The sequence below is a fragment of the Beta vulgaris genome, chromosome 3, assembly GCF_026745355.1.
Source record: "Beta vulgaris subsp. vulgaris cultivar EL10 chromosome 3, EL10.2, whole genome shotgun sequence".
NCBI classification, from domain to species: domain Eukaryota; kingdom Viridiplantae; phylum Streptophyta; class Magnoliopsida; order Caryophyllales; family Amaranthaceae; genus Beta; species Beta vulgaris.
The window spans coordinates 32,854,678-32,879,670 of NC_079204.1; the positions used below are offsets into that span (position 1 = coordinate 32,854,678).

Here is a 24,993-nt window from a genome sequence, read left to right on the forward strand (position 1 = left end):
TTTGGTGGTATGTGAGATTGTGTTGTGTAGGAACTCAAATTTTGCGCCCTGAGCAATCTCTGAAGTAACTTTTAAACTGTGAAATTTGAATTATAAGATGCATTCATAGTTCATAACATTTAGGAATGGATTTTTGCTCCTTATATTATAGGATGTAAATTGAACTATTGAATACAAATGTTATGCATCAACGAATTTCATCTAATAGCTATTAGGATAGTGTTGTACTTGAAATATTTTTCTTTCAATTTACAACATTATTAATTTGATATATTACAATATTCGTGATATAACGTACATTTTTTTTTCCAGAGAAAAAGTTAGAATTTTTTTGTCTTGCGGACATATTTGAGAAACTTGCCCAAGTCATTGACACTGGCAAGAGTATCAATTACTGCCATTTTGCAAGTGCTGTAGAATAGATAGAAAGTAAGAACGCGAAAATCGATAAAAGCAAGCAAGCAATAAAGTAGAGGGTGGCAAGGGAGGAGGAAGAGTAGGGGTGGCTGGGGAGGAAGTAGAGAGGAGAGAAAAGATAAAATCGGTACAAAGATTAAGCAAATGGTTGAAGAAAAAAGGGAAAATAGGTGGGGCGGGGGGGGGGGGATTCTGTGGTATTGCTTAGTAGTTCATCGATCCACCCGGACTATAAGTGTAAAAAAGAGTTAAAGTTATAACGGCTCGGTATTAATCGAAAGTTGGGACTATTTTAAAGCAAAGCGTGGATTATGCACTAGGGTGCACAATGCTCATTGTGCACCCAAAAAGAACATACCATTTGTATAAAAGAACATACCATTTGTATAAAAGAACACGAACTTTTTTCAACAACTTTTCTACTTTAAAAAAGAACATATGACTTTAAATTAAAGAACGTGTAAATTTATATTTATAAAAGAACAAAGGTTGTAAGGAAAAGAACATATAGTAAATGAACATCTACACTTAAATAAAATAATATATACTTTTTAAATTTAAATTTGAAAAAAAAGGATTCTTTAGTTGCAAAATTTAAGAAGCAAATAACAATAATTTTTTAAAATTTAAAATTTATAAATGATAAAACGACTTAGTTTAGAAAAGGGTGCACCATACTCTACCTGCACTTGGATGCGCGTACCTATTTGCGGTTTTAAAGAGGGAGCTTATAATTAAAACTGTCGTTGTCAATGTTTCGTAAGTCTTTGGCTCCCTAACTATCGCGCCATCACGTTAGGCATTAACCACCTCGTTTGGGTATGCGTAATCCACTGGTACATATTTTATACCAAAACATTAGTACTATAGAAGATCAAATGCTGGGATAGTGCGGTCCCTCGACTCAAAAAAAAAAAAAAAAAACTTCATTTGCATTTTAAAATTAGGTTTATTCCATGTTAACCTCCATCCTCCCACCCAAAACTTGTCATACCTCAAATTGTTCTCTTTCTACTCTCTACCAGATTCATAGAATAAACCCTTTTCTAACTGTCGGCTTTTCTAGATCTTCTCGCCGGAAACCTCGCCGGAAACCTCGCTGGAAACATCTAGAAACTGACATGTCAGTCACAATTCCGGTTCCGCCGGTCACCACTCATCGCCGTGACAGGGATGACCAGCCTTTTCTTGCTTCTGCAAATGGTAAGTCCACATTTGTTTTGCTCAATTATGTTTTATAAGCTGCTCATTTTTTATGCTTATCAGTTAGCTGCATTTTTTGTGTGGTTGATGCTTGAATATACATGATCTTCATGATTACTGTGTGTAACTGAAATCGAGCATTGTCAATTGAAGTGAATACGAATCATTGCTAGGAATTTGAGGGCAATGTTATGGATAAGGGTTTATGGATTTCGATATGATTACATGTGTTTGCGATCAATTGAATTATGCTCGAGTCACTAAGCGAAGGGAAAATGATAAAAAGTATGGTGATAATAATGAAAACGATCTTATTGACTTATGGAATAATGTTCAATGTAGAGAGAGATATATTTATCCTGCCTCCCTTGTATATTATTTGCAGCACTTACAGTTTCATGGTCTTCACGGCCCGTTTGGTAGTTGGTTATAAATGGTGGTAATGGGAATGAATTTGTGTGTAAATTTGTGAAAAATATCATTGTCCATTCCCATGGTAATGCTAATTTATCCTAAAGTGTCCACTTTAATTCTTGAATTTTCATTCCCATCCAATACCACCTTGTAGGTGGTAATGAGTGGTAATGAAAATTACTTCCCCTTAGAGACAAAAATACAAATTTAGGGGTGAGATTGCTTGTCCATGGAGAAAAAAAGCCTCCCCATGGAAATTTTATGGGTACTAATTACACTTAAAATGCATTCCCATTACCGCAATTTATTAACGACTACCAAACGAGCCGTCAATGCATTACTTTGATTGTTAATATCTTCATTTGTGTATTGGTAAAAGTTGCGCAAATTTGATATTTGAAAGCTGGACAGTAAGATGAATCTAACAAAATATCTCGACTTGTTTTTCCCCTAAGTAATGGTGAGAATTCGTGGTAAAAGTTTATAAGTTTGACCTTTAAAATGCAAGTGTTGCGAGAATTAGAAAACTGAGGAAGTTTATACTAGAAAAGCTAATAAAGTACTACAGTAATTAGAAAACAAGAAGCAACTAGGAAACTAGCAAGCAATTAACTTTTCTAGGAGGTGGGTAAGGGCAGCTTCTAAAATTGGTCAGAATGTTCCGTCCTATTCGAATGCTCAAATTTGTGGCCATTGTCAACCTTGGGTTTCATATGGAAAAAGTCCATGCCAACTTTATCAGTATAGCATTCCCAGATTAATTAAGGGGATTCATCAATGCAAGTCAAGGATTTAGTGGAAAACAATCATTTGGGGGAAAGATTTTAGAGCGAGGTGTAATTTGTTTCGAATTTATGGAATCTTAGATTTTTGTGCTGAATTGGCCTACATATTTTCCATCTTAACATATGTGTCTCTTGCTACTCTTGTTAAATACTTAAGTCATCTGTTTATTATTATCTTGATGATCATCTATCTATTTCAAAAACACGTGTTAAGAATTAGCCGAAAGAAAACATCGATATGCTACTTTTGAATCTTTCTTTTCAAGGCCATTTTCTTTGAGATTTTGGTCTTACATAAGATGCTCTTGTGGAAAGATGAGTAGCTATGCCAACCATATATAACTTGTATTAAAAGGAGTACATTTGTTTTAAGTTTGTCTGATTTTTGCAAGGATTAGCATGCAAACTTTTACCCATGTGGTTTATCTAGACAACATCTGAGTGTCATTTATATGCTCTTGACTCAGATGCAAGAGAAGGAGATTTATGTACAGCTAATGTGGATAATGAGGCATGCTCTTCAAGTAAAATTTCTGTCAAGCGCAAGAATCATTCGAAGAGTTGGTTTAGATGTTTTGGTGTGGGCATGTCACCAGATACAATTGCTGTTGCCATGGTTTACTTTGTTCAAGGTGTTTTGGGCCTCTCGCGGCTTGCTGTCAGTTTTTATTTGAAAGATGATTTGCATCTAGATCCTGCAGAGGTATGTTATGTAACTCACGTTTCATCCATCCCCTTTTATCTCTCTTTTGTTAATTTTTTTGGTGTTAAGTGTAAATTTATGCCGTTGAATGAGGTGTTGCCCAACCAAAGGTAGTGATATATGAATGAATCACATGTAATGCTGTCGGTAATTTTTGATGAACAATGTAATATAATGTGATGTGTACATACCTTGTGGAAGTGTGCAATCAAACAATTGAGGATAAAGCTCTAAAAAGAATCATGATCCATGCTCCCTTCTTCTGTGTTTTTGGTCTTCAGTTGCCAGTTGAGGTACCAATCTCTAGGAAATAACCCTAGTATTGCACTTCACAACAATCGGCTTTCTCGTGTATGTCGTTCAGAGGGGCTACAGTTTCCTACTCTGTCAACCTAACTGTTTTCATCTTACCAACACCCCTTAAAGTAGGTGTTTAGTTGTTGCATTGGACTGATCTAAGTGATAGGTCAACCATAGTCATCACTTGGTTGGACTCCTCATGGGTAATTCTTGCTATCCTACTCCAAACAAAACCAAATGAACGAGTACGTGGTGGCCTAGTAATACAACTGATAAATACAAGTCAACTCCATGAATAAGAGGGTGCAAGATTTGTGGCACACTACTAATGAAGGAGTAGACCAGACACACTTATTAAAACATACAAATAACAATAGCTACTAAATACGAAGTAAATTAAACCATAGATTTATGAAAGGATACTATATAGTAAACACTAAGTAATATTAAGAGCTACTAACCTAGAAATTGTAATAATGTAATAGAGCATAAATTTAGTTCTGATATCAGAAAAAGGGAATCATATGATAGAATAGGATTTTGGTGTCAAGGAAAAGTAACTTACAAGAAGTAGAGGAAGATGATAAATAATAGAAAGCTAGGTAGAAAGAGAAAGGCATCCAGAAAATAAAGAACTCATTGTTGAGCAAGAGATTCCTGAACCTACCGAAAGTTAAGGTGTGTAATTGTTAGATCACACTGATCTATCAGTACCACTCACACATTCCTAGATAGCTTGCTTATTTTCCTTAATTTCATAGTAAAAGTGTCTTACAGCTGATTTATTGCATTGAGCCTGCAGAATTCTACATTTTGGTACAAACTGTTACTGTACTTAACATACCTTAATTTGAATGAATTGAATAGAGAAGGTTGCATTATTGCAAACTATGGTGTCATTTGTATGGAGAACTTATATTATTACCCTTGATAGCTCCATTTTCTCTTTGGAGTACAGATAAACATAGTGAAATAAAGGATAATACTATTTGTTTGGTGGCTAAATATTTAGTACGAGGCATGAACATATGCAAATGATGGGTAAGACGTTTACACTGACTTTTTCTCATCTATGCATTTTCAGCTTTGCAGTGCATTTTTTTTTCATTTTTGGAGGAATTTGGAATTTCCTTGCATATAATGCAGGATTTAATTATTTCTCTGGGTTGCCAATGCCATTGGTAGTGCAGTAAAAGATGCAATGAATCATATGGATATGATGATGTTACTTGAATTTTTTTATCCAACTGGTGTTTTATAGGCTTCCTAGTATCTGAAGTATTCTTAAGATGAGTTAATAATATATATTCCAAACATTTAACAAATTAACTGTTGATTGACTAGACAGCTGTGCTATCTGGGTTCTCTTCGTTGCCATGGCTTGTTAAGCCTCTTTATGGATTTATAAGGTATCTGTGGAATAGCTTAACCCAGTATTGGTTTCAGTCAAAGTGTCTGTAATTCTGTATTTCTGATAGAATTATTTAAATAATGATCGCAGTGATTCTATACCTCTTTTTGGTTACCGGAGAAGGTCGTATTTATTTCTTTCTGGGCTTCTTGGTGCATTTTCCTGGACTTTGATGGCTACTATGGTTGACAGCAAATACGGTGCTGCTTTCTGCATACTTCTTGGATCTCTTTCAGTTGCCTTCTCTGATGTTGTAAGCATCCCGTACGCTCCTTTATTGGAAACAGCATATGCTTTATAGTCACTATACGTGGCTATAGTTTTATTGCTAAATATGGTTGTTGACATGTTTCTGTAAGAAGTCTGCAATTAAGTGTATTATTCTTACTTTGTTTGCTGATGCATGAAGTCCTGGTCATTTTACTAATAGTATGTGTGTAATGGATACTGTTGTTAAGGACTGCCATTTCTTAAGCAAGGTAAACAATGAACACTATGAATATTACTCTGGCAAGTAAAGATAGATTGTATTCAGTGACTTAGGAAAATCTCAAATACAACTCCAGACTTTCGAGAGGTCTAGATTCTCTCCCACTAAGTGACTAGCCAAAACATTTCTGAATGATTTGCTAATCATTACCCCTGTTCTGTATATTACAAGGTTTCAGTGCTACTCCTACTCTTTTAGTCATCCTTTTTTACTTTAAAACAAATGCTCCTCCTTGTACTATTTAAAAGAATATGCTCTGATATTCTCTGCTATTCCTTTGCTGTCTCAGTACCAGTTCCACCTGGCTCAGGGTGAGTAATTACCCTGATGGCCCTGCCATTGGTGTGCTTCTTGTGCCTCTTCCTAGTGTAGTTGACTAGTTGTAGAGGATTGGATAACTATGGTGGGTCTTAGCAGGTGTTTGCACATTCTGCCATACACCTTTCTTCTTTTAGAACAATATTCCCCCCCCCCCCCAACCAACCCCCCCAAACAAAAAAAGAACTTTTTCAAACATCAGTGGTTCTTTGACTTTTATATTTGCTAAGCTCCAAATCAAACACATTTCGTTAATTTGTATCAAACTATGTTTTTTTGGCTCGTCATATTGTCTTACTCACCCCTGTCAGAGACTTGACATTATGACAAGGGTATGGAAACTTACCCGATAGTTTAATTTTCATCAGAATATTTCAATAGTTATGAACCACATATTCCAAAAGGTACCTATGTTACTTAGTTTAGGAGCTTCGAAGGGGTCTCAAGCTTATAGTAATCACCATTCTCCGTACTCTCCGTCTTGAGTCTTTTACGTGATGCTTCCAGCCATAAAGGTGATGTTGAGGGAAAATGAAGAAAGAAAATAAGTGATTTATGCTCAAGAAATGTACTTGGAACTTACGTTGCTCCACACTGCTCTACCTCACATGTCGCGTGTCGACTTGACACGACGTGCGAAACGATGCTCGACACGCCTGGAAATGGTTGTCGATACGCGTATCAGAAAAGCGTCGCCTATCGGACACCCATTTGGGAAAAGTGAGATATAAACGTTATGCCATTACTAGTTAAAAGAACCACAGAGAGGGAGAAGAGAGATAGAGGATGGCGTGATGGGGAAGATGAATGGTGTAGTGCTTTAGTCGTTGGGACTTGGGTGCAACAGATAATAAAATAAATGTAGGGTGCATCTTTGGACAGCTGTAAAGCTAAACTTTGGAATTACAACTCCTTTTCTGGTCAACTTATTTTAAATGCTTTTGAGTTCTTTTTCTTGTAAAAAGAATATTTTCCTAACTACTTCCTTCTCCCACACCTATCTTCTTCTTTCTTCTCCTTTTTAAAAATCCACTCTCTTTTTTTTTTTACTTTTTCTGTACTGTATACTATAATTGAGTGTTTAATAAGAATTTATATTAATTTTGAAACAGAGGTAATTTTAATTTTTTTTTATCAAAATAAAGTGTCAGAAAATTATTTCCGACACCTTCAAAGATAGACGTGTCTAGAATATTGGTCAAAGACACTCTCTTGACCGTGTCGCCATATTGGCCAAATTTTTGGTGTAGGGTGTCGGATCCTCCGATCCCTACTTGGATACGACACCCGTATCTGTGTCGGAGTAACATAGCTTGGAACCATAATTTTAAAAGTAATAAGTTAATCTGAAAAATGTGTATATGTATTTGTACTCTTAATTCACATGTATAAATTCTTCATAATAAGGAATTTTCTTTATCAATGCAGTAGTTCACACCCTTGTCCAATAGTACAATGTTCTTGATCCAAGCAATTTGAGCCTTGACGTTTTTTTTACACTTGGATATGTCCCTTTACTTGTTATTGTACTTTTTCACAGATATTAAACTTCAATTTGGATTCTTAAAACAAGAAAACCTATGCTTAGATGAATTAGGGGAACTAAAAAAAGACAAGTTTTGATAGATAGGTGGATGACCTTTCTGAAATGGAGTTAATTATAAATTACAGGTCTCTTTTAGTGTCATAATGATGGTGATGCTTTCAAATTCTTGTTCCTCTTCCATTTTTAGGCATAAAAGGGGTGACGTAATCTGAATTTCGAATTGCTTGAATTGGTGATTCTTTAATCATTTCGCTTAATTTAGTTGAAGGAACATAGTTTTGGTGACCTAGCAAATGTTTCAATTCTCTTAAATTTATGATGCAGTTAATTAGATTTCTTAAAAAAAGAATCGATTTTCATAACTCTAATATTCGTTACAATGCCAAACACTGATGCATGGTTTAGGTTGTAGATTCTATGGTTGTAGAGAGAGCTCGTGGTGAGTCACAAAGTGTTTCAGGTTCTCTTCAGTCATTGTGTTGGGGATCTTCAGCATTTGGGAGTATTGTGAGTGCCTATTTTAGTGGCTCTTTGGTGGATGCTTATGGCGTGAGGTCTGTTCCGATGTTTACCTTGGTTTTAAATTTTATTTGCTGTCTGTTTCTGGTGTCAAACTTCCTTCACATGTAAATTTCAGATTTGTGTTCGGTGTCACCGCATTGCTTCCTCTAATCACGTCTGCAGTTGCTGTTCTTGTTGAAGAACAACGCAAGCTTGAGCCAGTGTGGGATTCCACTCATAGTACTGGAGGGCTTAAATTACAGGAAACCTTTAACCAGAGTGTTGTCCAGTTGTGGGGGGCTGTCAAGCAGCCAAATGTATACTATCCTACATTATTTGTATTTCTGTGGCAGGCAACACCTCAGTCGGATTCAGCTATGTTCTACTTCACGTATGTATTTGGATATTTATATAATTTTTTTCTTGGAGCTTGGTAAAAATTGAATTTGATGGTCAATGGATTCGGAACTAGAAAATTAACCCAGGAATCAGGATTACACAGCAGAATTTTTACCTGTTTGCTTTTGATACTACTCTATATGGGATCTGTTGCTAGGGATGTTATACAGCCTAGCCTTGAGTTGATTGAAAACAAATAAAACCCAATGGAACCAGAATTTTGGTTTTTAGGAACATGAACTGTTTCATTTTGTACACTTCCAAATATGGTATCCTGATTCATGTGGACGACAAAACTGCAGACCATCAGAGAGCTCTTGTTTGCCTTTGTACTGATAAAAAATATTAGTGCACTCAGCAAATGAATCCACCATATCGTTCTCATTAACATCTGTTGCATATGATAAAAGATACAACAGCCTAGTATTTATCCTGCCCCGGCACATCAGTGAGATAAGGACAGTGAAAAGTAGATGATTTACTGCTTATGTCCACTTATCCAAGCTTACATACTTCAGCCTAGCAGAAGTCCATGCAAGTCACAGCACACAAGAGCAGGCAAGATGTGATGTCTATCCAAAGTAGCTTCCCCCCCCCCCCCTTTCCCTTTCTCTCTATATCCTACACGAAATAAGCCTTGGCCATGCATTGTTTATTCTATTTTTATCATTGAGCTCAGTGACTCGATTTGAGCTCGTCTCTCATTCTATAAGAAATCTTTATCGAAGGAGGGTTACTGATAAGTAGTACCTTCCGGTGCTCAGAAATTTTCTACTCTAGTGAAGGTTAGTCCTAATAGATCTTCCTTTGTGTTAGTTTACAAGGACGTTCATTGTTTAGCTACCAACTTGGGCTGGATAGAGCTCTACACAGAATGTTGTACTAGGGCTGTGCAAAGATCATGGTCGGACCGGGATCTGGACCGGACTGAAAATTCCGTTCCGCTCCTCGGTCCAGAGAAAATCCCGATTCCGGGTTCCCGGTCTGGTCCGATCCAAACATGGAAAATTCCGATCCGGACCAGTGGAACAGAATTTCTGATTTTTTAGTAAAAAATAAAAGTTTATATATTAAAAAGTTTAAAAGGTAGAAAGTTAGATGGTTAAAAACCTACTATTTATTTGCTTTAGTAATATTGTTATTAAAATTGACAAATTCTAATGTATCTAATTTATAAATATGTTTAAATCAAATTGCCCTTGAAGTACCTCTCTGGTCGAGCTATTTCATTCCAAGGCTCTTTGACTATTAAGATGACTTGGCCACCGTAATCAGTCAAGCAAGTAACAAGTTCTGTTTTTCAAATATAAATTCCGGTCTAACAGGTCCAACACCGGACCCGACCCGAAAAATTCAGGTCCAGTCCCGGTCCAAAAATTAAAGCGACTTCGTTATTGGCATGTTATTCTTTGAAGCCTAGTCCTCTATTCATCACTATTTCAGGACCATCTCTTTATATTTGTGCTTGCCAAATTTCTAAATTACTTCTGTTAATTAAATCATTGTAATAATTTTGGAATTTCAGAACAAACAAACTTGGTTTTACCCCTGAATTTCTTGGGCGGGTGAAGCTTGTAACTTCTGTTGCGTCGCTACTTGGTGTTGGGCTCTATAATGGATTTTTGAAGAAAGTTAGTTTGAGGAGGATATTTTTGGCAACTACTATCGCTGGAACCGCTCTAGGAATGACACAGGTTTGTGGATTTATTATAATCTTTTTATTGCTGTAAATAGATTCCTCAAACTAAATCATATCGGATTCATATCTCAGGTTTTGCTTGTAACTGGACTGAATCGCCTGTTAGGTATCAGTGATGAGTGGTTTGCTATGGGGGATTCCCTGATCCTCACCGTTCTTTCCCAGGTACATTGGTCTAATGCATCTCTTGTGGCTGTCTGTAGTTTAGTTAAGGTTGCCTTTAAATGGAACAATCCTAGCCTCATGTTATTGTGGCAAAGGAGGCCTTGGCAGTGGCCAGTGTGAAAAAAAGTTAATTTCCAGTTTGTAATAGTTGCCTCTGTAACCATAAGTAAGCCTTCAATGTTTAGTAGGAGGTGAAATTAAATAATTATTATTTTCAAGGTCATGGCCCTTGACCTTAAAAACTGAAATTATAACATTTTAATTTTTAATTAACCTTTTCCATTTAATTGCTTATTGCTGTGTATTTTAATTACTTTTAAGATTAGAGAGGTTCTGCTTCTCTCTCTAGAAAATGAAACCCTATAGACCAGTTGTAGACCTAGCAGCCACGAAGAACCTCAAAGAAACTCAGACCTATCTGAATTTATTAGTCAATCTCCTTCCTTGTTTATAAAGCTGTTGTAGGACTGAAAGTCCTTGCAAGAGAATCAAAGAAATTCTTAAGGAATGATAGAATGAAGGGGAGAAGAAGAAGAAGAAGAAGAAGAAGAAGAAGAGAGAAGAAATAGAAGAAGAGAATATAAGAAGTGGAGAGAAGTTTTTATTATCAGAAATCATGATTATTACAATAATCAGCTCATTTATTTATAGATATTCTCTTAATGAAGCTCAACCAGAATAACAGTCTAACTAACTCCCCTTGTATAAGGAGTTAACTCAAGTAGTTATGTTTTCCCGCCAAAATACAACTAACTATATTTCAACCTTTAAATACTTTCCCCCTTATGAAAGACTTGTCCTCAAGGCTATGTTACATCGAAGTCAGGGTATCGGTCTTCAAAAGATTCTGCATTTTACCAGGAAGCTTCATGCTCTTCAATTCTTCAATTCCTTCCCAGAAACCAAGTATAGAGTGAGAGCGCTGTTCTGATGTTTGACAAATCTCCTTCTCAAGATAGCTTTAGGTTGGATCAAAGTGGAAGTATTTTGAACTTGTAACCAAGTAAGTATGTGGACTGCCACTGGAAGTATGCCAGGAAACCTTTTAAGTTAGATACATGATTATACATGATTTTTCATGTATCTGAGCTTCGGACCGGCAATGATAATTTGTAGGCTACCTTCCCAATCTTAGCCAAAATCTGAAAAGACCAAAATTCTTCTGAGCCAACTTTTGGTTAGATCTATGTCGGAGAGTTTGTTGTCTGTAAGCTTGCAACTTTAGCCATACCCAATCCCACATCATGAACGTCCTGTCAAACCTATGTTCATCAGTCTAATTCTTCGTCCTAGCCTGGGCACCTGTCGAATGATACTTCAAATTATTGATCATAACTTCTCTCTTTAGTAGACTCCTAAGGCAAGTGCCATGGAGGAGGTTGCCACTTTATAGGGAGTCAATTGAGTTGAAGATTGGAAGTGCGTTACCACCACTCAGCTAAGGAAAGCCAAAAGCTACAATTTTTAGGATTTTCCCCACTCGTACACTTGAGATATGTCTCCAAACATCTATTTGTTACTTCTGTTTGTCTATCTGTTTGTGCGGGATAGGCAGGAGACATGTTAAATTCAGTGCCATAATTGGAAAACAATGCCTTTCACAATTTGCTAAGCAATACTGAATTTCTGTCACTAACTATACTCCTGGGCCATCCATGTAGTCTAAAAACATTTTGCAGGGTGAGCAAGTTGTATGAAATGTGCATACTTGTTAAGTCTGTTCACTACCCCAAAAATGACACTTTTACCATTAGACAAAGGAAGACGAGTGATGAAATCCGTAGAAATATCATACCACACTTCCTTAGGAATTGGTAGAGGTTGTAAAAGGCCACGACTTGCTGCATCATCAAATATCAAGTTTGGAAGCTTGACAAAAATTTATGATAAACCTTCTAACATCCAAACTCATGCATCTCCAGTAAAAGACTGCCTTTAACCTCTTAATAGTTAAGTCCCTTCCTAGATGTCCCCCATCTGGAGATGCATGTTGCCAAGATAGTAAATTAATCCTCACCTACTCATCAGGACCCACTACAATCTTGCCTTTCTTCCTTATGAAACCCCCTTGTAAGTGAAAACCACCACAACTCTGTAAATCTTGGAGTTCTTCAATGATATTAACCAAATTGAAATCGAAGTGATAACTAGCTAATCTGACCGACCAAATTTGTGTGAACAACTGAGAGAGCTGAATAAAGTACTTCAGAATCATGTATTCTAGAAAGTTCATCAGCTACCAGGTTTTCGTGTCCCTTCCTATATTGAATTTCATAATCAAACTCCATAAGTTTGGACAACCAAAATTGTTGAAGAGGTGTTGATTTTCTGTTGTAACAACCATTTCAAACTCTTTTGATCTATCCTAGTAAGAAAGTGATCGTCAGTCAGGTAAGCTCCCACCTTTGGACTACAAACCCAATGACCAGCAGCTCTTATAACTTTTGCCATCTAGGACCCGAAGATTTGCTTATATAAGCTAATGGATGTCCATTTTGCATTAATACAACACCAATACCAGTATTATGATGCATCAGTTTCAACAATAAAGAGCTTGGAAAAATCTGGGACAACCAAAACTAGAGAAGCAAGAGCACTCTTAAGTAAATCATGCAAGATACAAATGATTTTGCATAATTTTGCACAAATTTTCTGTAGTATCCTGTTAACCCGAGGAAACATCTTAATTCTTTCACTGAAGTTAGAGTGGGCCAATCGGACGCAGCTTCAATCTTCTTAGGGTCAGTTTCTACCCCTGTGCCTACCCTTGTGCCTGAAATAAAATGCCGAAGGTACTCCACTTTACTCTTTGCAAAGGAACACTTGCTCTCTTTAATGTACATCTTATTTTGCCTCATCAGTTTAAATACTTGTTCCAAGTGATGCCAATGTTCAGTGAGAGTTTTTTTGTTATGAAAGAAGACAAGAACACATCTTCTCACCAAAGGTTTAAATACTTGCTTCATCCACCCTTGAAAAGAAGCAGGGGAATTTGTTAGCTTAAAAGGCATAACAAGAAAATGCCTTGTATGTGTTCAGAAAGCGTTTTGAAAGCTGTTTTAAAAACATCACCTGGGTCTGCTAAATCCAGTTTAGTAAACACTTTAGTAAACACCGTAGCCCCTGCCAATTATCAATGTGCTCTTGTACCACTGGAATAGGAAACTTGTCCTTCACAGTCTTCTTATTTAGCTCCTGATAGTCTATACACGATCTCCAAGTACCATCTTTCTTGCCCACAAAAACTAAAGGTGATGCAAAGGGGCTACAACTATTTCGTATTATACCCCTATCAAGCATTCCATATACCAGCTGTTCAATAATATCCCTCTACTTCAATGGGTATCTATATGGTCTAATGCTCACAGGACCAGCCTCAGCTTGCAAAGGTATTCTATGATCAAAAGACTCCTATATGAGGTGGTAAATCCACGTGATCAAAAAAGATATCAGCATACTTATCTTTGAGTAATTGAAGCTCAACTGCCATTGAGCAACCTCATCTAGTAGTTCTTGTGCGACACACAAAACTCAGGTGCACTACCCACCAACTTACTACTTGGAACACCCTCAATTACCTTTATCTTATGAGGGGGTTCACCCTTTAAAGATTTAGAATGATTATCCAATTCAAATTTCATCAACTCCTTAAAATCCCAAATGATTGCTCCCAGAGTACTCCACCATTGTACCTCTAAGACCATATCACAACTCCCTAGGAAATCGTCCTTCTTGTTCATTATCCACTGGAAAGGACACTTGTGCTGGCAGACAAGAAAATTCCCATCTGCTACTGTTATGGACTGAGTGCTCATCTGCTAAATTATAGAGCCTAATTTTTTTAGCCAAGTCCAGGTCCAAGAAATTTTAAGTGCTTTCAGAGTCTACAAAATTATGGAGAGGCTTGATATGCACCAAACCCACTACTCATGGTGTGAAAATTCTGATTAAGTGAGAGAACACTAACTGAGATACATGGTCATAATCGTCTTCTCTACTGATGTCATCCTCATCACTATTCCATTTCACAAGAAACTTCAACAGTAAGAGTTGTGGTTCTTTAAGGTTGCATCTACGATTTCTATCATACTTTTGGTCACAGTAATAACAAAGTCTCTTGGCTATTTTCTCAACCCTTACATCTGCTGGAATGTGTTTGAAGGTTTTTGGTTGATATTTAACCAAGGATTGAGAAGATTTTGAGGTAGGGAGAAGGGGAGGTTTATTTGCATTGGTGTTAAAAGGAACAGCTGGAATAGGCTTGGCAGAAAAATACGGGTAAGAAGATGAGGATTTTTTAGAAGGTCTCACAGCACAGGCTAGCAATTGCTCTTCTTGCAACCTTGCATATCACACATTTCTGATATGGAAGTAGGACAATATGACTGGCATAAAAGCTTTATAGAGGACTTCAGACCCCCTACCAAACTCTCTTAACACATACTCATCAGTCAACACATGTCCATTTTGCATCAACAATCTCAAATGCTCAAACTCATCAGTGTGATCTTCTAAAGTTCCAAACTGTTCAAGTTTATTGAAGCTTTCTACTGCATTAATTCCCTTTCGATCCTTAAATCTTGCAGTCAAATCAAGAATAAGATCATCCCAATTTACATTGTTCCTCACAGCCAAATAACTAGAGACCCACAATTTTGCTTTATTAGTCATGTATAATGGTGCCAAATCTACTCGACAATCATCGGCAATTTTAAACAAAGCAAAGTACCTACTGCACTTCTTAATCCAAATGCGAGGATTGGAAGTATCAAGAGTAGGAAATTGTAGTTAGGTATCATACCTTGAGATCTGGTGGAACTGACCTCACTGTTATGAATATTCCTCTGGTTTTCAGAAGAACTGCTGCCATCCTCCATTTCCTTCACCATTTGAATCAAAAGGAGCATGTTATTTGCTTGCTCTTCAAGACGCTTATCTAGCAGCTTCACTCGTCCTTCCATGTTTGAAAATTTCTTTGGTACAGCTCGAGAAAGAGGTGCCAAAATGCCAAACTCCAAGAATACAATTATACTGAATTTTCTTGGAATTTCAGTGACACATTTTAAAAAACACCTTAGATGCTTGATTATTTTTCAAAGAAAATTGGCAATACGAGAGTAAGCGCAATACCAATGTTGCAGGACTGGAAGTCCTTGCAAGATAATCCAAGAAATTCTTAAAGAATGATGGAATGAATGGGAGAAGAAGAGAGAAGAAATAGAAGAGACTATAAGAAGAGGATAGAAGTTTTTATTACCACAAATCGTAATTATTACAATGATCAGCTCATGTATATATAGGCTTTCTCTTTGTTGGCCTATAACGACCTTGTGCAAATATAATTATATTATAATATGCTAGGAAGGAGAGAGAATTGTAATAAATAAGATGATTGGAATATATTATTATTGATAAAATAAAAAACACACTTACAAAATAGTTCATTGTACGTTATGAAACAGAAGTGAACCAAGGAGGAGTGTTAAAATAAGTGGTTCTCTTCTTGAAGCTATTTTTAGTAAATAATTTAACAACACTGCATTATCATTGTCATTGTTGTTTTAGTTAATTGTTTTAGCTCTGCACGTTTAATATAGGACAAGAGGAATTGTCTCCTACACATCCAATTTTTTAGTATGTACGTTATTATATAAACAACGTACAATGAACTATTTTGTAAGTGTGTTTTTTATTTTATCAATAATAAGATGATTGGAATATATTATTATTGATAAAATAAAAAACACACTTACAAAATAGTTCATTGTACGTTGTTTATATAATAACGTACCTACTAAAAAATTGGATGTGTAGGAGACAATTCCTCTTGTCCTATATTCAACGTGCAGAGCTAAAACAATTAACTAAAACAATTAACTAAAACAACAATGACAATGATAATGCAGTGTTGTTAAATTATTTACTAAAAATAGCTTCAAGAAGAGAACCACTTATTTTAACACTCCTCCTTGGTTCACTTCTGTTTCATTCCTTATTCTCAGTTCTTCAAATCTCCCTTTTGGTAAAGCTTTGGTGAAAATATGAGCTAGTTGGTCTTCTCCTCGGCAATAGATCAACTTTATCTCTCCATCATTTTCAGCTTCTCTAATAAAATGATATTTCACCTTGATATGTTTAGTTTTTCGGTGAAAAACTGGATTGTTAGAAATTGCTATAGCTGACTTGTTATCGCAGTAAATTGTACAAGCTCCTCCTTGAGGTTCGCCAATATCAGAAAATATTTTCCTTAGCCATATAGCTTGATTTACTGCTGAACATGCTGCAATATATTCTGCTTCAGCTGTGGATTGAGCAATGGTGTCTTGTTTTTGTGACAGCCATGAAAATACACCATATCCTGATGTGAAAGAATAACCTGAAGTGCTTTTCATATCATCTTCAGAACCGGCCCAATCACTGTCTGTATAACAAACTAAATTCACTGAACCAGATCGTTCAAAGAGTATGCCATACTGTGATGTTCCTTTGACATATCTTAAGAGTCTCTTTGCTGCAGCTAGATGATTCTTGCTTGGAGTTTGCATAAATCTCGAGAGAAAACTTGTAGCAAACATTATATCTGGTCTTATTGCTGTGAGATATAATAAGCTACCAATTATGCTTCTGTAAACTCTCTCATCAGCTAGTTCAGCTCCATCATCTTTTCTTAGTTTTTCATTCACTTGTAGGGGAATACTAACTGGATTGCAATTTTCCATACTGAATTTCTTCATCAGTCCCTCAGTGTACTTCTTGTGGCAAATAAATATTCCTTCTGAACTTTGATACACTTCCATCCCTAGAAAGTAGTTCATAAGTCCAAGATCTGCCATCTCGAAGTGTTGCTTCATTTTCACCTTGAAATCAGAAATAAGTTTTGGACTATTACCAGTGATGATCAAGTCATCAACGTAAAGAGACAAAATCAATATATCTCCATTCTCGTATTTCTTCACATAAAGTGTATATTCGCTCAGACTTTTCTCAAAACCTTCTTGCTTGAAGTAGTCATCAATTCTGCTATACCAAGCTCTCGGTGCCTGGTTAAGTCCATACAAAGCCTTTTGAAGCTTAAAGACTTTGTCTTCTTGTCCTGGAATCTCGAAGCCTTGGGGCTGCTGTACATAAATCTCTTCTTCTAAGTATCCATTCAGAAATGCGGATTTGACATCCATTTGATAAATATTCCATCCCTTTGATGCTGCAAGTGCTAATATAGCACGGATGGTATCATGTCTAGACACAGGCGCAAATGTCTCATTATAATCAACTCCGAACTGTTGAGAATAACCTTTGACTACAAGTCTTGCCTTGTGTTTTAATATAGAGCCATCTGGATTGGATTGAATTTGGTCTTGAAAACCCACTTTACTCCTAAGGGTTTTCTATGTTCCGGCTTGTTCACTAGTTGCCATGTTTGATTCTTCTCTATCATCCTTATCTCGTCTTTCATCGCAGCTCTCCATTCGGGGTATTGCGCAGCTTCAATAAAGCTTGTAGGCTCAATAATAGCTAAGTGACATGACTCATAATGTTCTTGATCTTCACTTCCCTGTAATGGAGAAGTTTCTTCATACAACTCTCCAATAGACCTCTTCCCTCTAGGACCAGTTGCATTTAGTGTGGATGAATTCTGCATATGTGGTGATGGTGGCGTTGCAAGAGGAGAACCAATAGGACTCTCTGGCTCTACATCATTAGTTGGAGTTGTGTTCTCAATCACAGGATTACAAATTTGTCTTCTCTCTTCCATTTTCGTATCCCAATTCCAAGACGCTTCTTCACAAAAAGTGACATCTCGACTTATAACAATATCTTCATTCTCGAGATCAAATATTCTATAGCCTTTTGATTGAGAGCTATATCCAACAAGAATTCCCTTCTTTGCCTTAGCATCTAGCTTACTTCTTTTCTGATCTGGAATATAAAAGTAACATATGCAGCCAAATACACGAATATGCTTCACTGAAGGCTTGTGACCTGACCAAGCTTCTAAGGGCGTCATACCTTTCACCGCCTTCGTTATTCCTCGGTTTTGTATGTAAACAACAGTAGCCCAAAATTTCTTTGGGAGGTCCTTAAGCATACACCTCGCCATCTCCATAACTGTTCTGTTCTTCCTTTTAGAAACACCATTTTGTTGTGGTGTATAACCGACAGTAAGTTGATGCTGAACTCCTTCATCTTCGCAAAATTGATTGAATTTTGTAGAGGCATACTCTATGCCTCTATCGCTTCTTATAGCTTTCAATGAGCAACCACTTTGTTTCTCCACCATATTTTTCCATTTATAAAAAATAGAAAATACTTTGATCTTTCCTTCATAAAATACACCCAAGTCATTCTCGAATAATCATCTATGAAAAGAATAAAATACTTACTCTCATCTAGTGAGAGGGTTCTCATAGGGCCACAAACATCTGTGTGAACAAGCTCCAATATTTTGGTTACTCTCCACGCGCCATCTTTATGGAAGGGTGATCTATGCATCTTGCCGAGTTGACATGCTCCACAAAGAGTTTTGCACTCATGCAGAAATGGAAGGTCTTTAACAAGCTGATTCTTGGATAAAAGTTGAAGACCTTCAGAATTGCTATGGCCTAGTCTCTTATGCCATAACCAATACATCTCTTCAGTCTTAGCCTTTTTGAGAATGATAAGCTAAGTAAGACCATTGTATAGGAAAACTTTTATTCCTCATTGGAACATTTGCAATTTCTTTATTAGAGGGATCAAGAATGCTGCAATTATTTCCTGCAAAATGTACTGAATAACCATTTGTCATCATTTGTGGAACACTAAGCAGATTTTTATCTAATCCCGGCACATAAAGTACATCTTTGATAAATTTTCTGCCTTTGAATGTTTGTATTGCAATAGTCCCTTTTCCACTCGACTGGACGATTGCTCCGTTTCCCATTCTTATAGGAATTCTTACTGAATCGTCTAAATGTGTGAAACATGACGTGTCCCTCGTCATATGATTACTGCAGCCACTATCAATTAGCCAAACATCATTTTCAATACTATGTGATGTTTGATATGCACAGAACAAATGATCCTCTCCATCTTGACATTCAGATACTTGGGCTGAGCCTGACTTTGCTTCTTCTTGCAATCCTTCTCAATATGCCCAAACAATTTACAGAAATTGCATTCAGATTTGCCTTTCCACCTGCAATCCTTTTCGAGATGGTTAGTTCTTTTGCAAATCTTGCAAGGAGGATATCTTCCTTTCTTGTCACCGCTATTATGCTTCTCATACTGTTTTGAAAAAGCACTTTTGGGATAAGATTTTGCTTCAAACTTCTTACCCTTGAACTTGTGACTAGTCTGGAATGCTTTTTCGGATGAACCTTCATTCTTGTTGTTCACCCTTTCTTCTTGTGCTTTTAACATACCAATCATCTCTACAACACTTAATTCTGACAAATCTTTTGTACTTTCAATTACATTGACTGATGTATCGTATACTGAAGTCAATGTATTAAGAATTTTTTACACTATTCTCTCCTCAATTTCTTCTCCATATACTTCCTCTGTTTCTAAATAAGTGCAACATTTGCATAGTGTTTACTATTCACAGTTTAAACTTTAATAGCTTTGGTGATTTACATTTTAGGAAAAACATAGTCATGTGGGATCTTGTTAGATTCGTCTGAATGTGAATTTTTTTAATATCAACTTTTTATAATTTTTACTTATTGATAATTGAAGATATTAATGGTTAAAATAATGCATTGGCAAACGTGAAAACAAGAAGTGTTGCACTTATTTAGAAATGGAGGAAGTATTTTAATTTGATTGACTATTTCCGTGACTCTAGAGAAATAGTCCTTGATTTTTTCATCAGGTGACATTTTTAAATTCTTAATTTCTCTTCTTAGACTTTGTAGTTTTAGAGTTTTTACCTTCTCACTACCTTGGAACTCAACTTGAAGAACATCCCAAGCCTCCTTTGCTGTATTTGAATTAATAATACGAGGAAAAAGTATATCTGCAATTGCATTTTGTATGATTTGCAATGCACTTTGATCTTTGATAGTTTCCTCTTTAGAACGTGCACCGGGCTTACCTCCTGTAGCGGCATCTGCGGTGGCGGAGGGTGTAGGACCATTTATAACAATATCCCACAAGTCTCTAGATTTCAAAATTGTCTTCATTTTGACACTCCAGAAATCATAATTGTCTCCATTAAAAATGGGAACAATTTGGTTGCTTGTTAATTGAGAAGCCATTTCTTTTTTTTATAAAGGAATATGAAAATTGTATATATATTTTTTATGCCTTAAGATCGAAAGCTCTGATACCACTTGTTGGCATATAACGACCTTGTGCAAATATAATTATATTATAATATGCTAGGAAGGAGAGAGAACTGTAATATGAATATATTATTATTGATAAAATAAAAAACACACTTACAAAATAGTTCATTGTACGTTGTTTATATAATAACATACATACTAAAAAATTGGATGTGTAGGAGACAATTCCTCTTGTCCTATATTAAACGTGCAGAGCTAAAACAACAATGACAATGATAATGCAGTGTTGTTAAATTATTTACTCAAAATAGCTTCAAGAAGAGAACCAATTATTTTAACACTCTTAATGAAGCTCAAATAGAATAACAAACTCTAACCAACTCCCCTTGTAATAAGGAGTTAAGTAGTTGCGTTTTCCCGCCAAAATACAAGTAACTATATTTCAACCTATAACAAAAGCTCCAGCTTTTGCTTAATTAGCGAAAAACCACCTTTCCTCACGAAATTAGAGAAGGAAATTGGATTCCTGCCTTCCCTGGCAGTTTCACCATCTGATCCGTCAGTAGCCTTTTTTTGTCCGTTAAGGATCTCCGGCCACCTTTGCAAGCATGCTGGTGGTTTCCTGCCAGCTATTGCCTTACATCTGCCACCGCAATCCTCTTTGCAAGTTCTTTCCAGCCTTTTTCTTCCGTCGCTTGCTTATCTGGCGAGGGATTAGCAGCGTCATGAACTAGCATCAACAACATACCAAAAACAGTAGATTAATGGAAGAAAAGAAGCAATAGGGAAGTGAGAAAGATGATTAAGGAAGAACAAGGATGATATGATTTAACAGATGAATAAATGACCGATTACAACCTAGCCACTCTTTCCAGAGGAATGGCACTCTCCCAATTAATCTAATCGAGTACTTATACCAATTTTTCAACATATTTTCTTTCTCCCTAATGTCCTCTACTTATAGATTTTCTTCCCTTCTAACCCTCTTAATGTATTTCTCAAGCTACTATTAACAATAACTAATTGTGCAATACCAAGAATACCCTTCTCCTTAGGTTGATTTATTACACATCAGCAGGTGCTTCGTTGAAGTGTATTCAGAGTGGCCTTTGGCAAAGGTTTTCTTGGTCACCTTCTGCGATCTGCTGGACTTCTTGGCCACCCTTTTACATTTGCTGCTGGACTTCTAGACTAGCTTCACTTGGTCTGATAAAATAGGTCTTTTTCTTGATTTGTTTGTTTGGCATCTTTTTGTGATTATCAAGTTCTGTCATAGTTTAGGTTTTTGTTTATCTTTTAGATGATTTCTAGAGGATTCTTTTCCTGCTAGATTTGGGGGCTCAATATGTAACCTGGCTGTCTGCCCCAATACCCATGTCATGTTTAAGGCCTACGTGAAGGTTATTAGGGCTGGGCCTAGGTTAGATGATTTGCGCGATTGTGCCCCGGCGGGATTCGAAGTAGGTTTTTACTCATGTTTAAGCTCCCGAAAGCTGTGAGTGCTCAGGTGGCTTTCATTTGAAAGCTCTGATTTATTTACTGTCACCACAAAATGAGAAAAGGAAGTTTATGGGCTTGTTTGGTTGAAGTTGGGAAGTATAACTTCCCATGAATTTGCATTGCCCATGAAATTTTATCTCTAGGAAGTACATTTTTTTGTTTGGTTGAACATGGGAAATTCTATTTCTCATGGGAATTTCCACTTACCTAGGGCTAGGGGGGCCTAGGCAAGTTATTTCCTCCATTTTTTAGGAAATATAACTTCCTAGGAAGTTCTATTTCCCATGTTTTTGCCGACCAAACCGCAACACATATATTTACTTCCTAGTGATTCTAATTTCCCATGTATTTGAAGGTTAACCAAACAAGCTCTATATTTGTACTAATTAGTCTCTGTATTGCAGATTTCATTTATGCCTATCCTTGTCTTAGCTGCGAAATTATGTCCAGAAGGAGTAGAAGCTACTCTGTTTGCCACATTGATGTCTATATCAAATGCTGGAAGTGTATTAGGAGGCTTGATTGGTGCTGGATTGACCCAAGGCTTTGGTGTCACCAAAGACAGCTTCGATAATTTGGCTACTCTCATAATCCTATGCAACCTTAGCTCATTGCTTCCTTTGCCACTGCTTAGCCTTCTGCCTGCAGATGATTTTGATGGGAAAACCAATGAAGAGAACGACATTGAAATGAAGTCAAATTGAACTCACATTAATTTATGAATCAAGCTGAAGCAATGGCATCAAAAAGTTGCTTGTACGCACGCGCAGTTGGAACCGTAGGCAAGAAGAGTTTAGCTGCCTCATGATACGATATGCTCTTTGCTAATTCTGGCATATAGAGCTAAGCTCTAGCTATTGCCTTCCACATCAAAGATGAAGTCCACTTTTCCTTTCATGATCTTACATGGTTATGCCTCCAGTCTACTAAAAGGAGTCAGTTGTACAATATGTCTAATGAGATCGGTGTTCGTCATTCAGTTCAACTACTTTCAAGGTTCCATATCGTGTGTATAGCTGACAGTCTTGATTAGCTTGTAAGCAGGATCACGGAAACTTATTAAGTCTGTTTACAATTGGAAGATGGTGTTCACCTTCACTATGATGACACTACTTATATTAAAAAACAGCAAGCGGTTGGTCATATTGATTTGTAATCTAAATCTATTTTTGTAATCTAAATCTACACTATTTATATAATTGTGTCGTTTCTTAATAGTTGTAATATTTTGGCTTTTGCATTATTGATTGTACATTTGTGACTTTGCATATATTCCCTCCATTTTGAATTAATTATTACACTTTATGTTTGGGGAAATCAAGGAAATTTCGCAAAAAGCATGAAAGTACAATCAAAGAATGTTGGTTTTTGGAAAACGTAAAAGAATCTTTAAAATATCGTAGGAGAGAGAAAAATAGGATAGGTGGGAAGGTTTTCGATGAATCAATAAAATGAGTGGTGGGATATATGAGGTCAAAAAGTTGATGTGATATGTTACCAAATAAGATAGGTGGAAAGGTTTTCGATGAATCAATAAAATGAGTGGTGGGATATATGAGGTTAAAAAGTTGATGTGATATGTTGCCAAATAAGGAACAAGTGAAAGTGTAAATTATATAGAAACAACCAAAAAGTAGAAAGTGTAACAATTAAAAAAATGGAAGGAGTAAGATGTTTGATTTATTTCAAAACATATTTACAAGATTTCAACTTTTTATAATTCACAAATAAATCATTAGAGATAGTAATGGTCAAAATTGTGATAGCATATTGCCAAAAAAAAAATTGTGATAGCAAGCATGAAAGTCAAACTATTGCAACTATCGAAAAACGACAGAAGCATATAAAAAAAATGCTCGGTTACCATATGATATAGAGTATATTTTTTTAATAGATAAGAAGTCCTCTAAGCTTCCCTCGGACAAATCCCCCGCCAAGAGGCCATTACAAGCCATACACCCTCAACTCAAGCAAATGTTGGAGATAGGAATTAAACTCTAGACATTTCTAGGGAAGACGAGATCACAAGCTCACCACTTGAGCCAACCCCAATTCTATGTATAGGGTATATGCATGGGATAATTGTATAAAAAATTCTCCAAATGAGCAAAATTCTACCCATTTCGAGTCACTTAATTCATCTATTCTTTACTCTTCTTCTTCCTTAATGTCTACTCCATTTATATTTCACCTCCAAACATTTCTCTCCCCAATTGTTTTTCTTACCTACAAATATTTCTCTCCCAAATTGTTTTTCTTACCTCCAAATTTCTCTCTCCTTCATCGTTTTTTCTATTCACTTATTTTTTTTCTTCTTTACTCTTATTCTTCATTAATGCATCCTCCTTTGTTTGTCTTACCTCAAAATTTTTCTCTACTCTATTGTTTTTCTTATCTCCGAATTTCTATCTCTTCCATTATTTCTATCTCTTCCATTATTTCTCACCTCCAAATTTTCTCTCCCTTTTATGGTTTCTCTGTTGTCGTGGACAATCAAATTGGTGAATTGTAAAATATGATTTGAGAAAGTTGGGTTTCATCAATGACAAAACACACAAATAATAAAGTTCAGGAGTTCATCTATGGGGAGCTTAGTTTCACAATTGAAATCAATAATGTAGTTTCAAATCAACAAACACTTATTCGAGAAAATGAGTAAAAAAAGTTTGGTCAATTGGGAAAAATATTGGCTCATTTGAGAAAGTTTGCTCATTTGGACGAACGACAAGAAGTGATTACAGATGGGTTGTATTTCGCTCATTTGGATAATTTTAAATGAGCAATGAACAAAAAATAGTATTAGGCATACCATGAGCACGATACACCCATGTGTATAATAAAAGTTGTCGTACTTGTAACACTATTTGGTGACTG

The 24,993-nt window shown here is 36.2% G+C and overlaps 1 protein-coding gene across 1 annotated transcript; it reads left to right on the forward strand.

The window, feature by feature from the left end:
• The first annotated feature begins 1,053 nt into the window (after nt 1-1,053).
• Nucleotides 1,054-23,334, forward strand: LOC104906674 (folate-biopterin transporter 1, chloroplastic). Its single transcript, XM_010695459.4, has 9 exons — nt 1,054-1,620; nt 3,287-3,522; nt 5,167-5,231; nt 5,324-5,486; nt 7,993-8,141; nt 8,225-8,479; nt 10,013-10,181; nt 10,259-10,351; nt 22,524-23,334. Exons 1-9 carry the CDS (start codon nt 1,374-1,376, stop codon nt 22,821-22,823), a joined length of 1,677 nt encoding a protein of 558 aa, XP_010693761.1. The 5' UTR covers nt 1,054-1,373; the 3' UTR covers nt 22,824-23,334.
• The last annotated feature ends 1,659 nt before the right edge of the window (nt 23,335-24,993 follow it).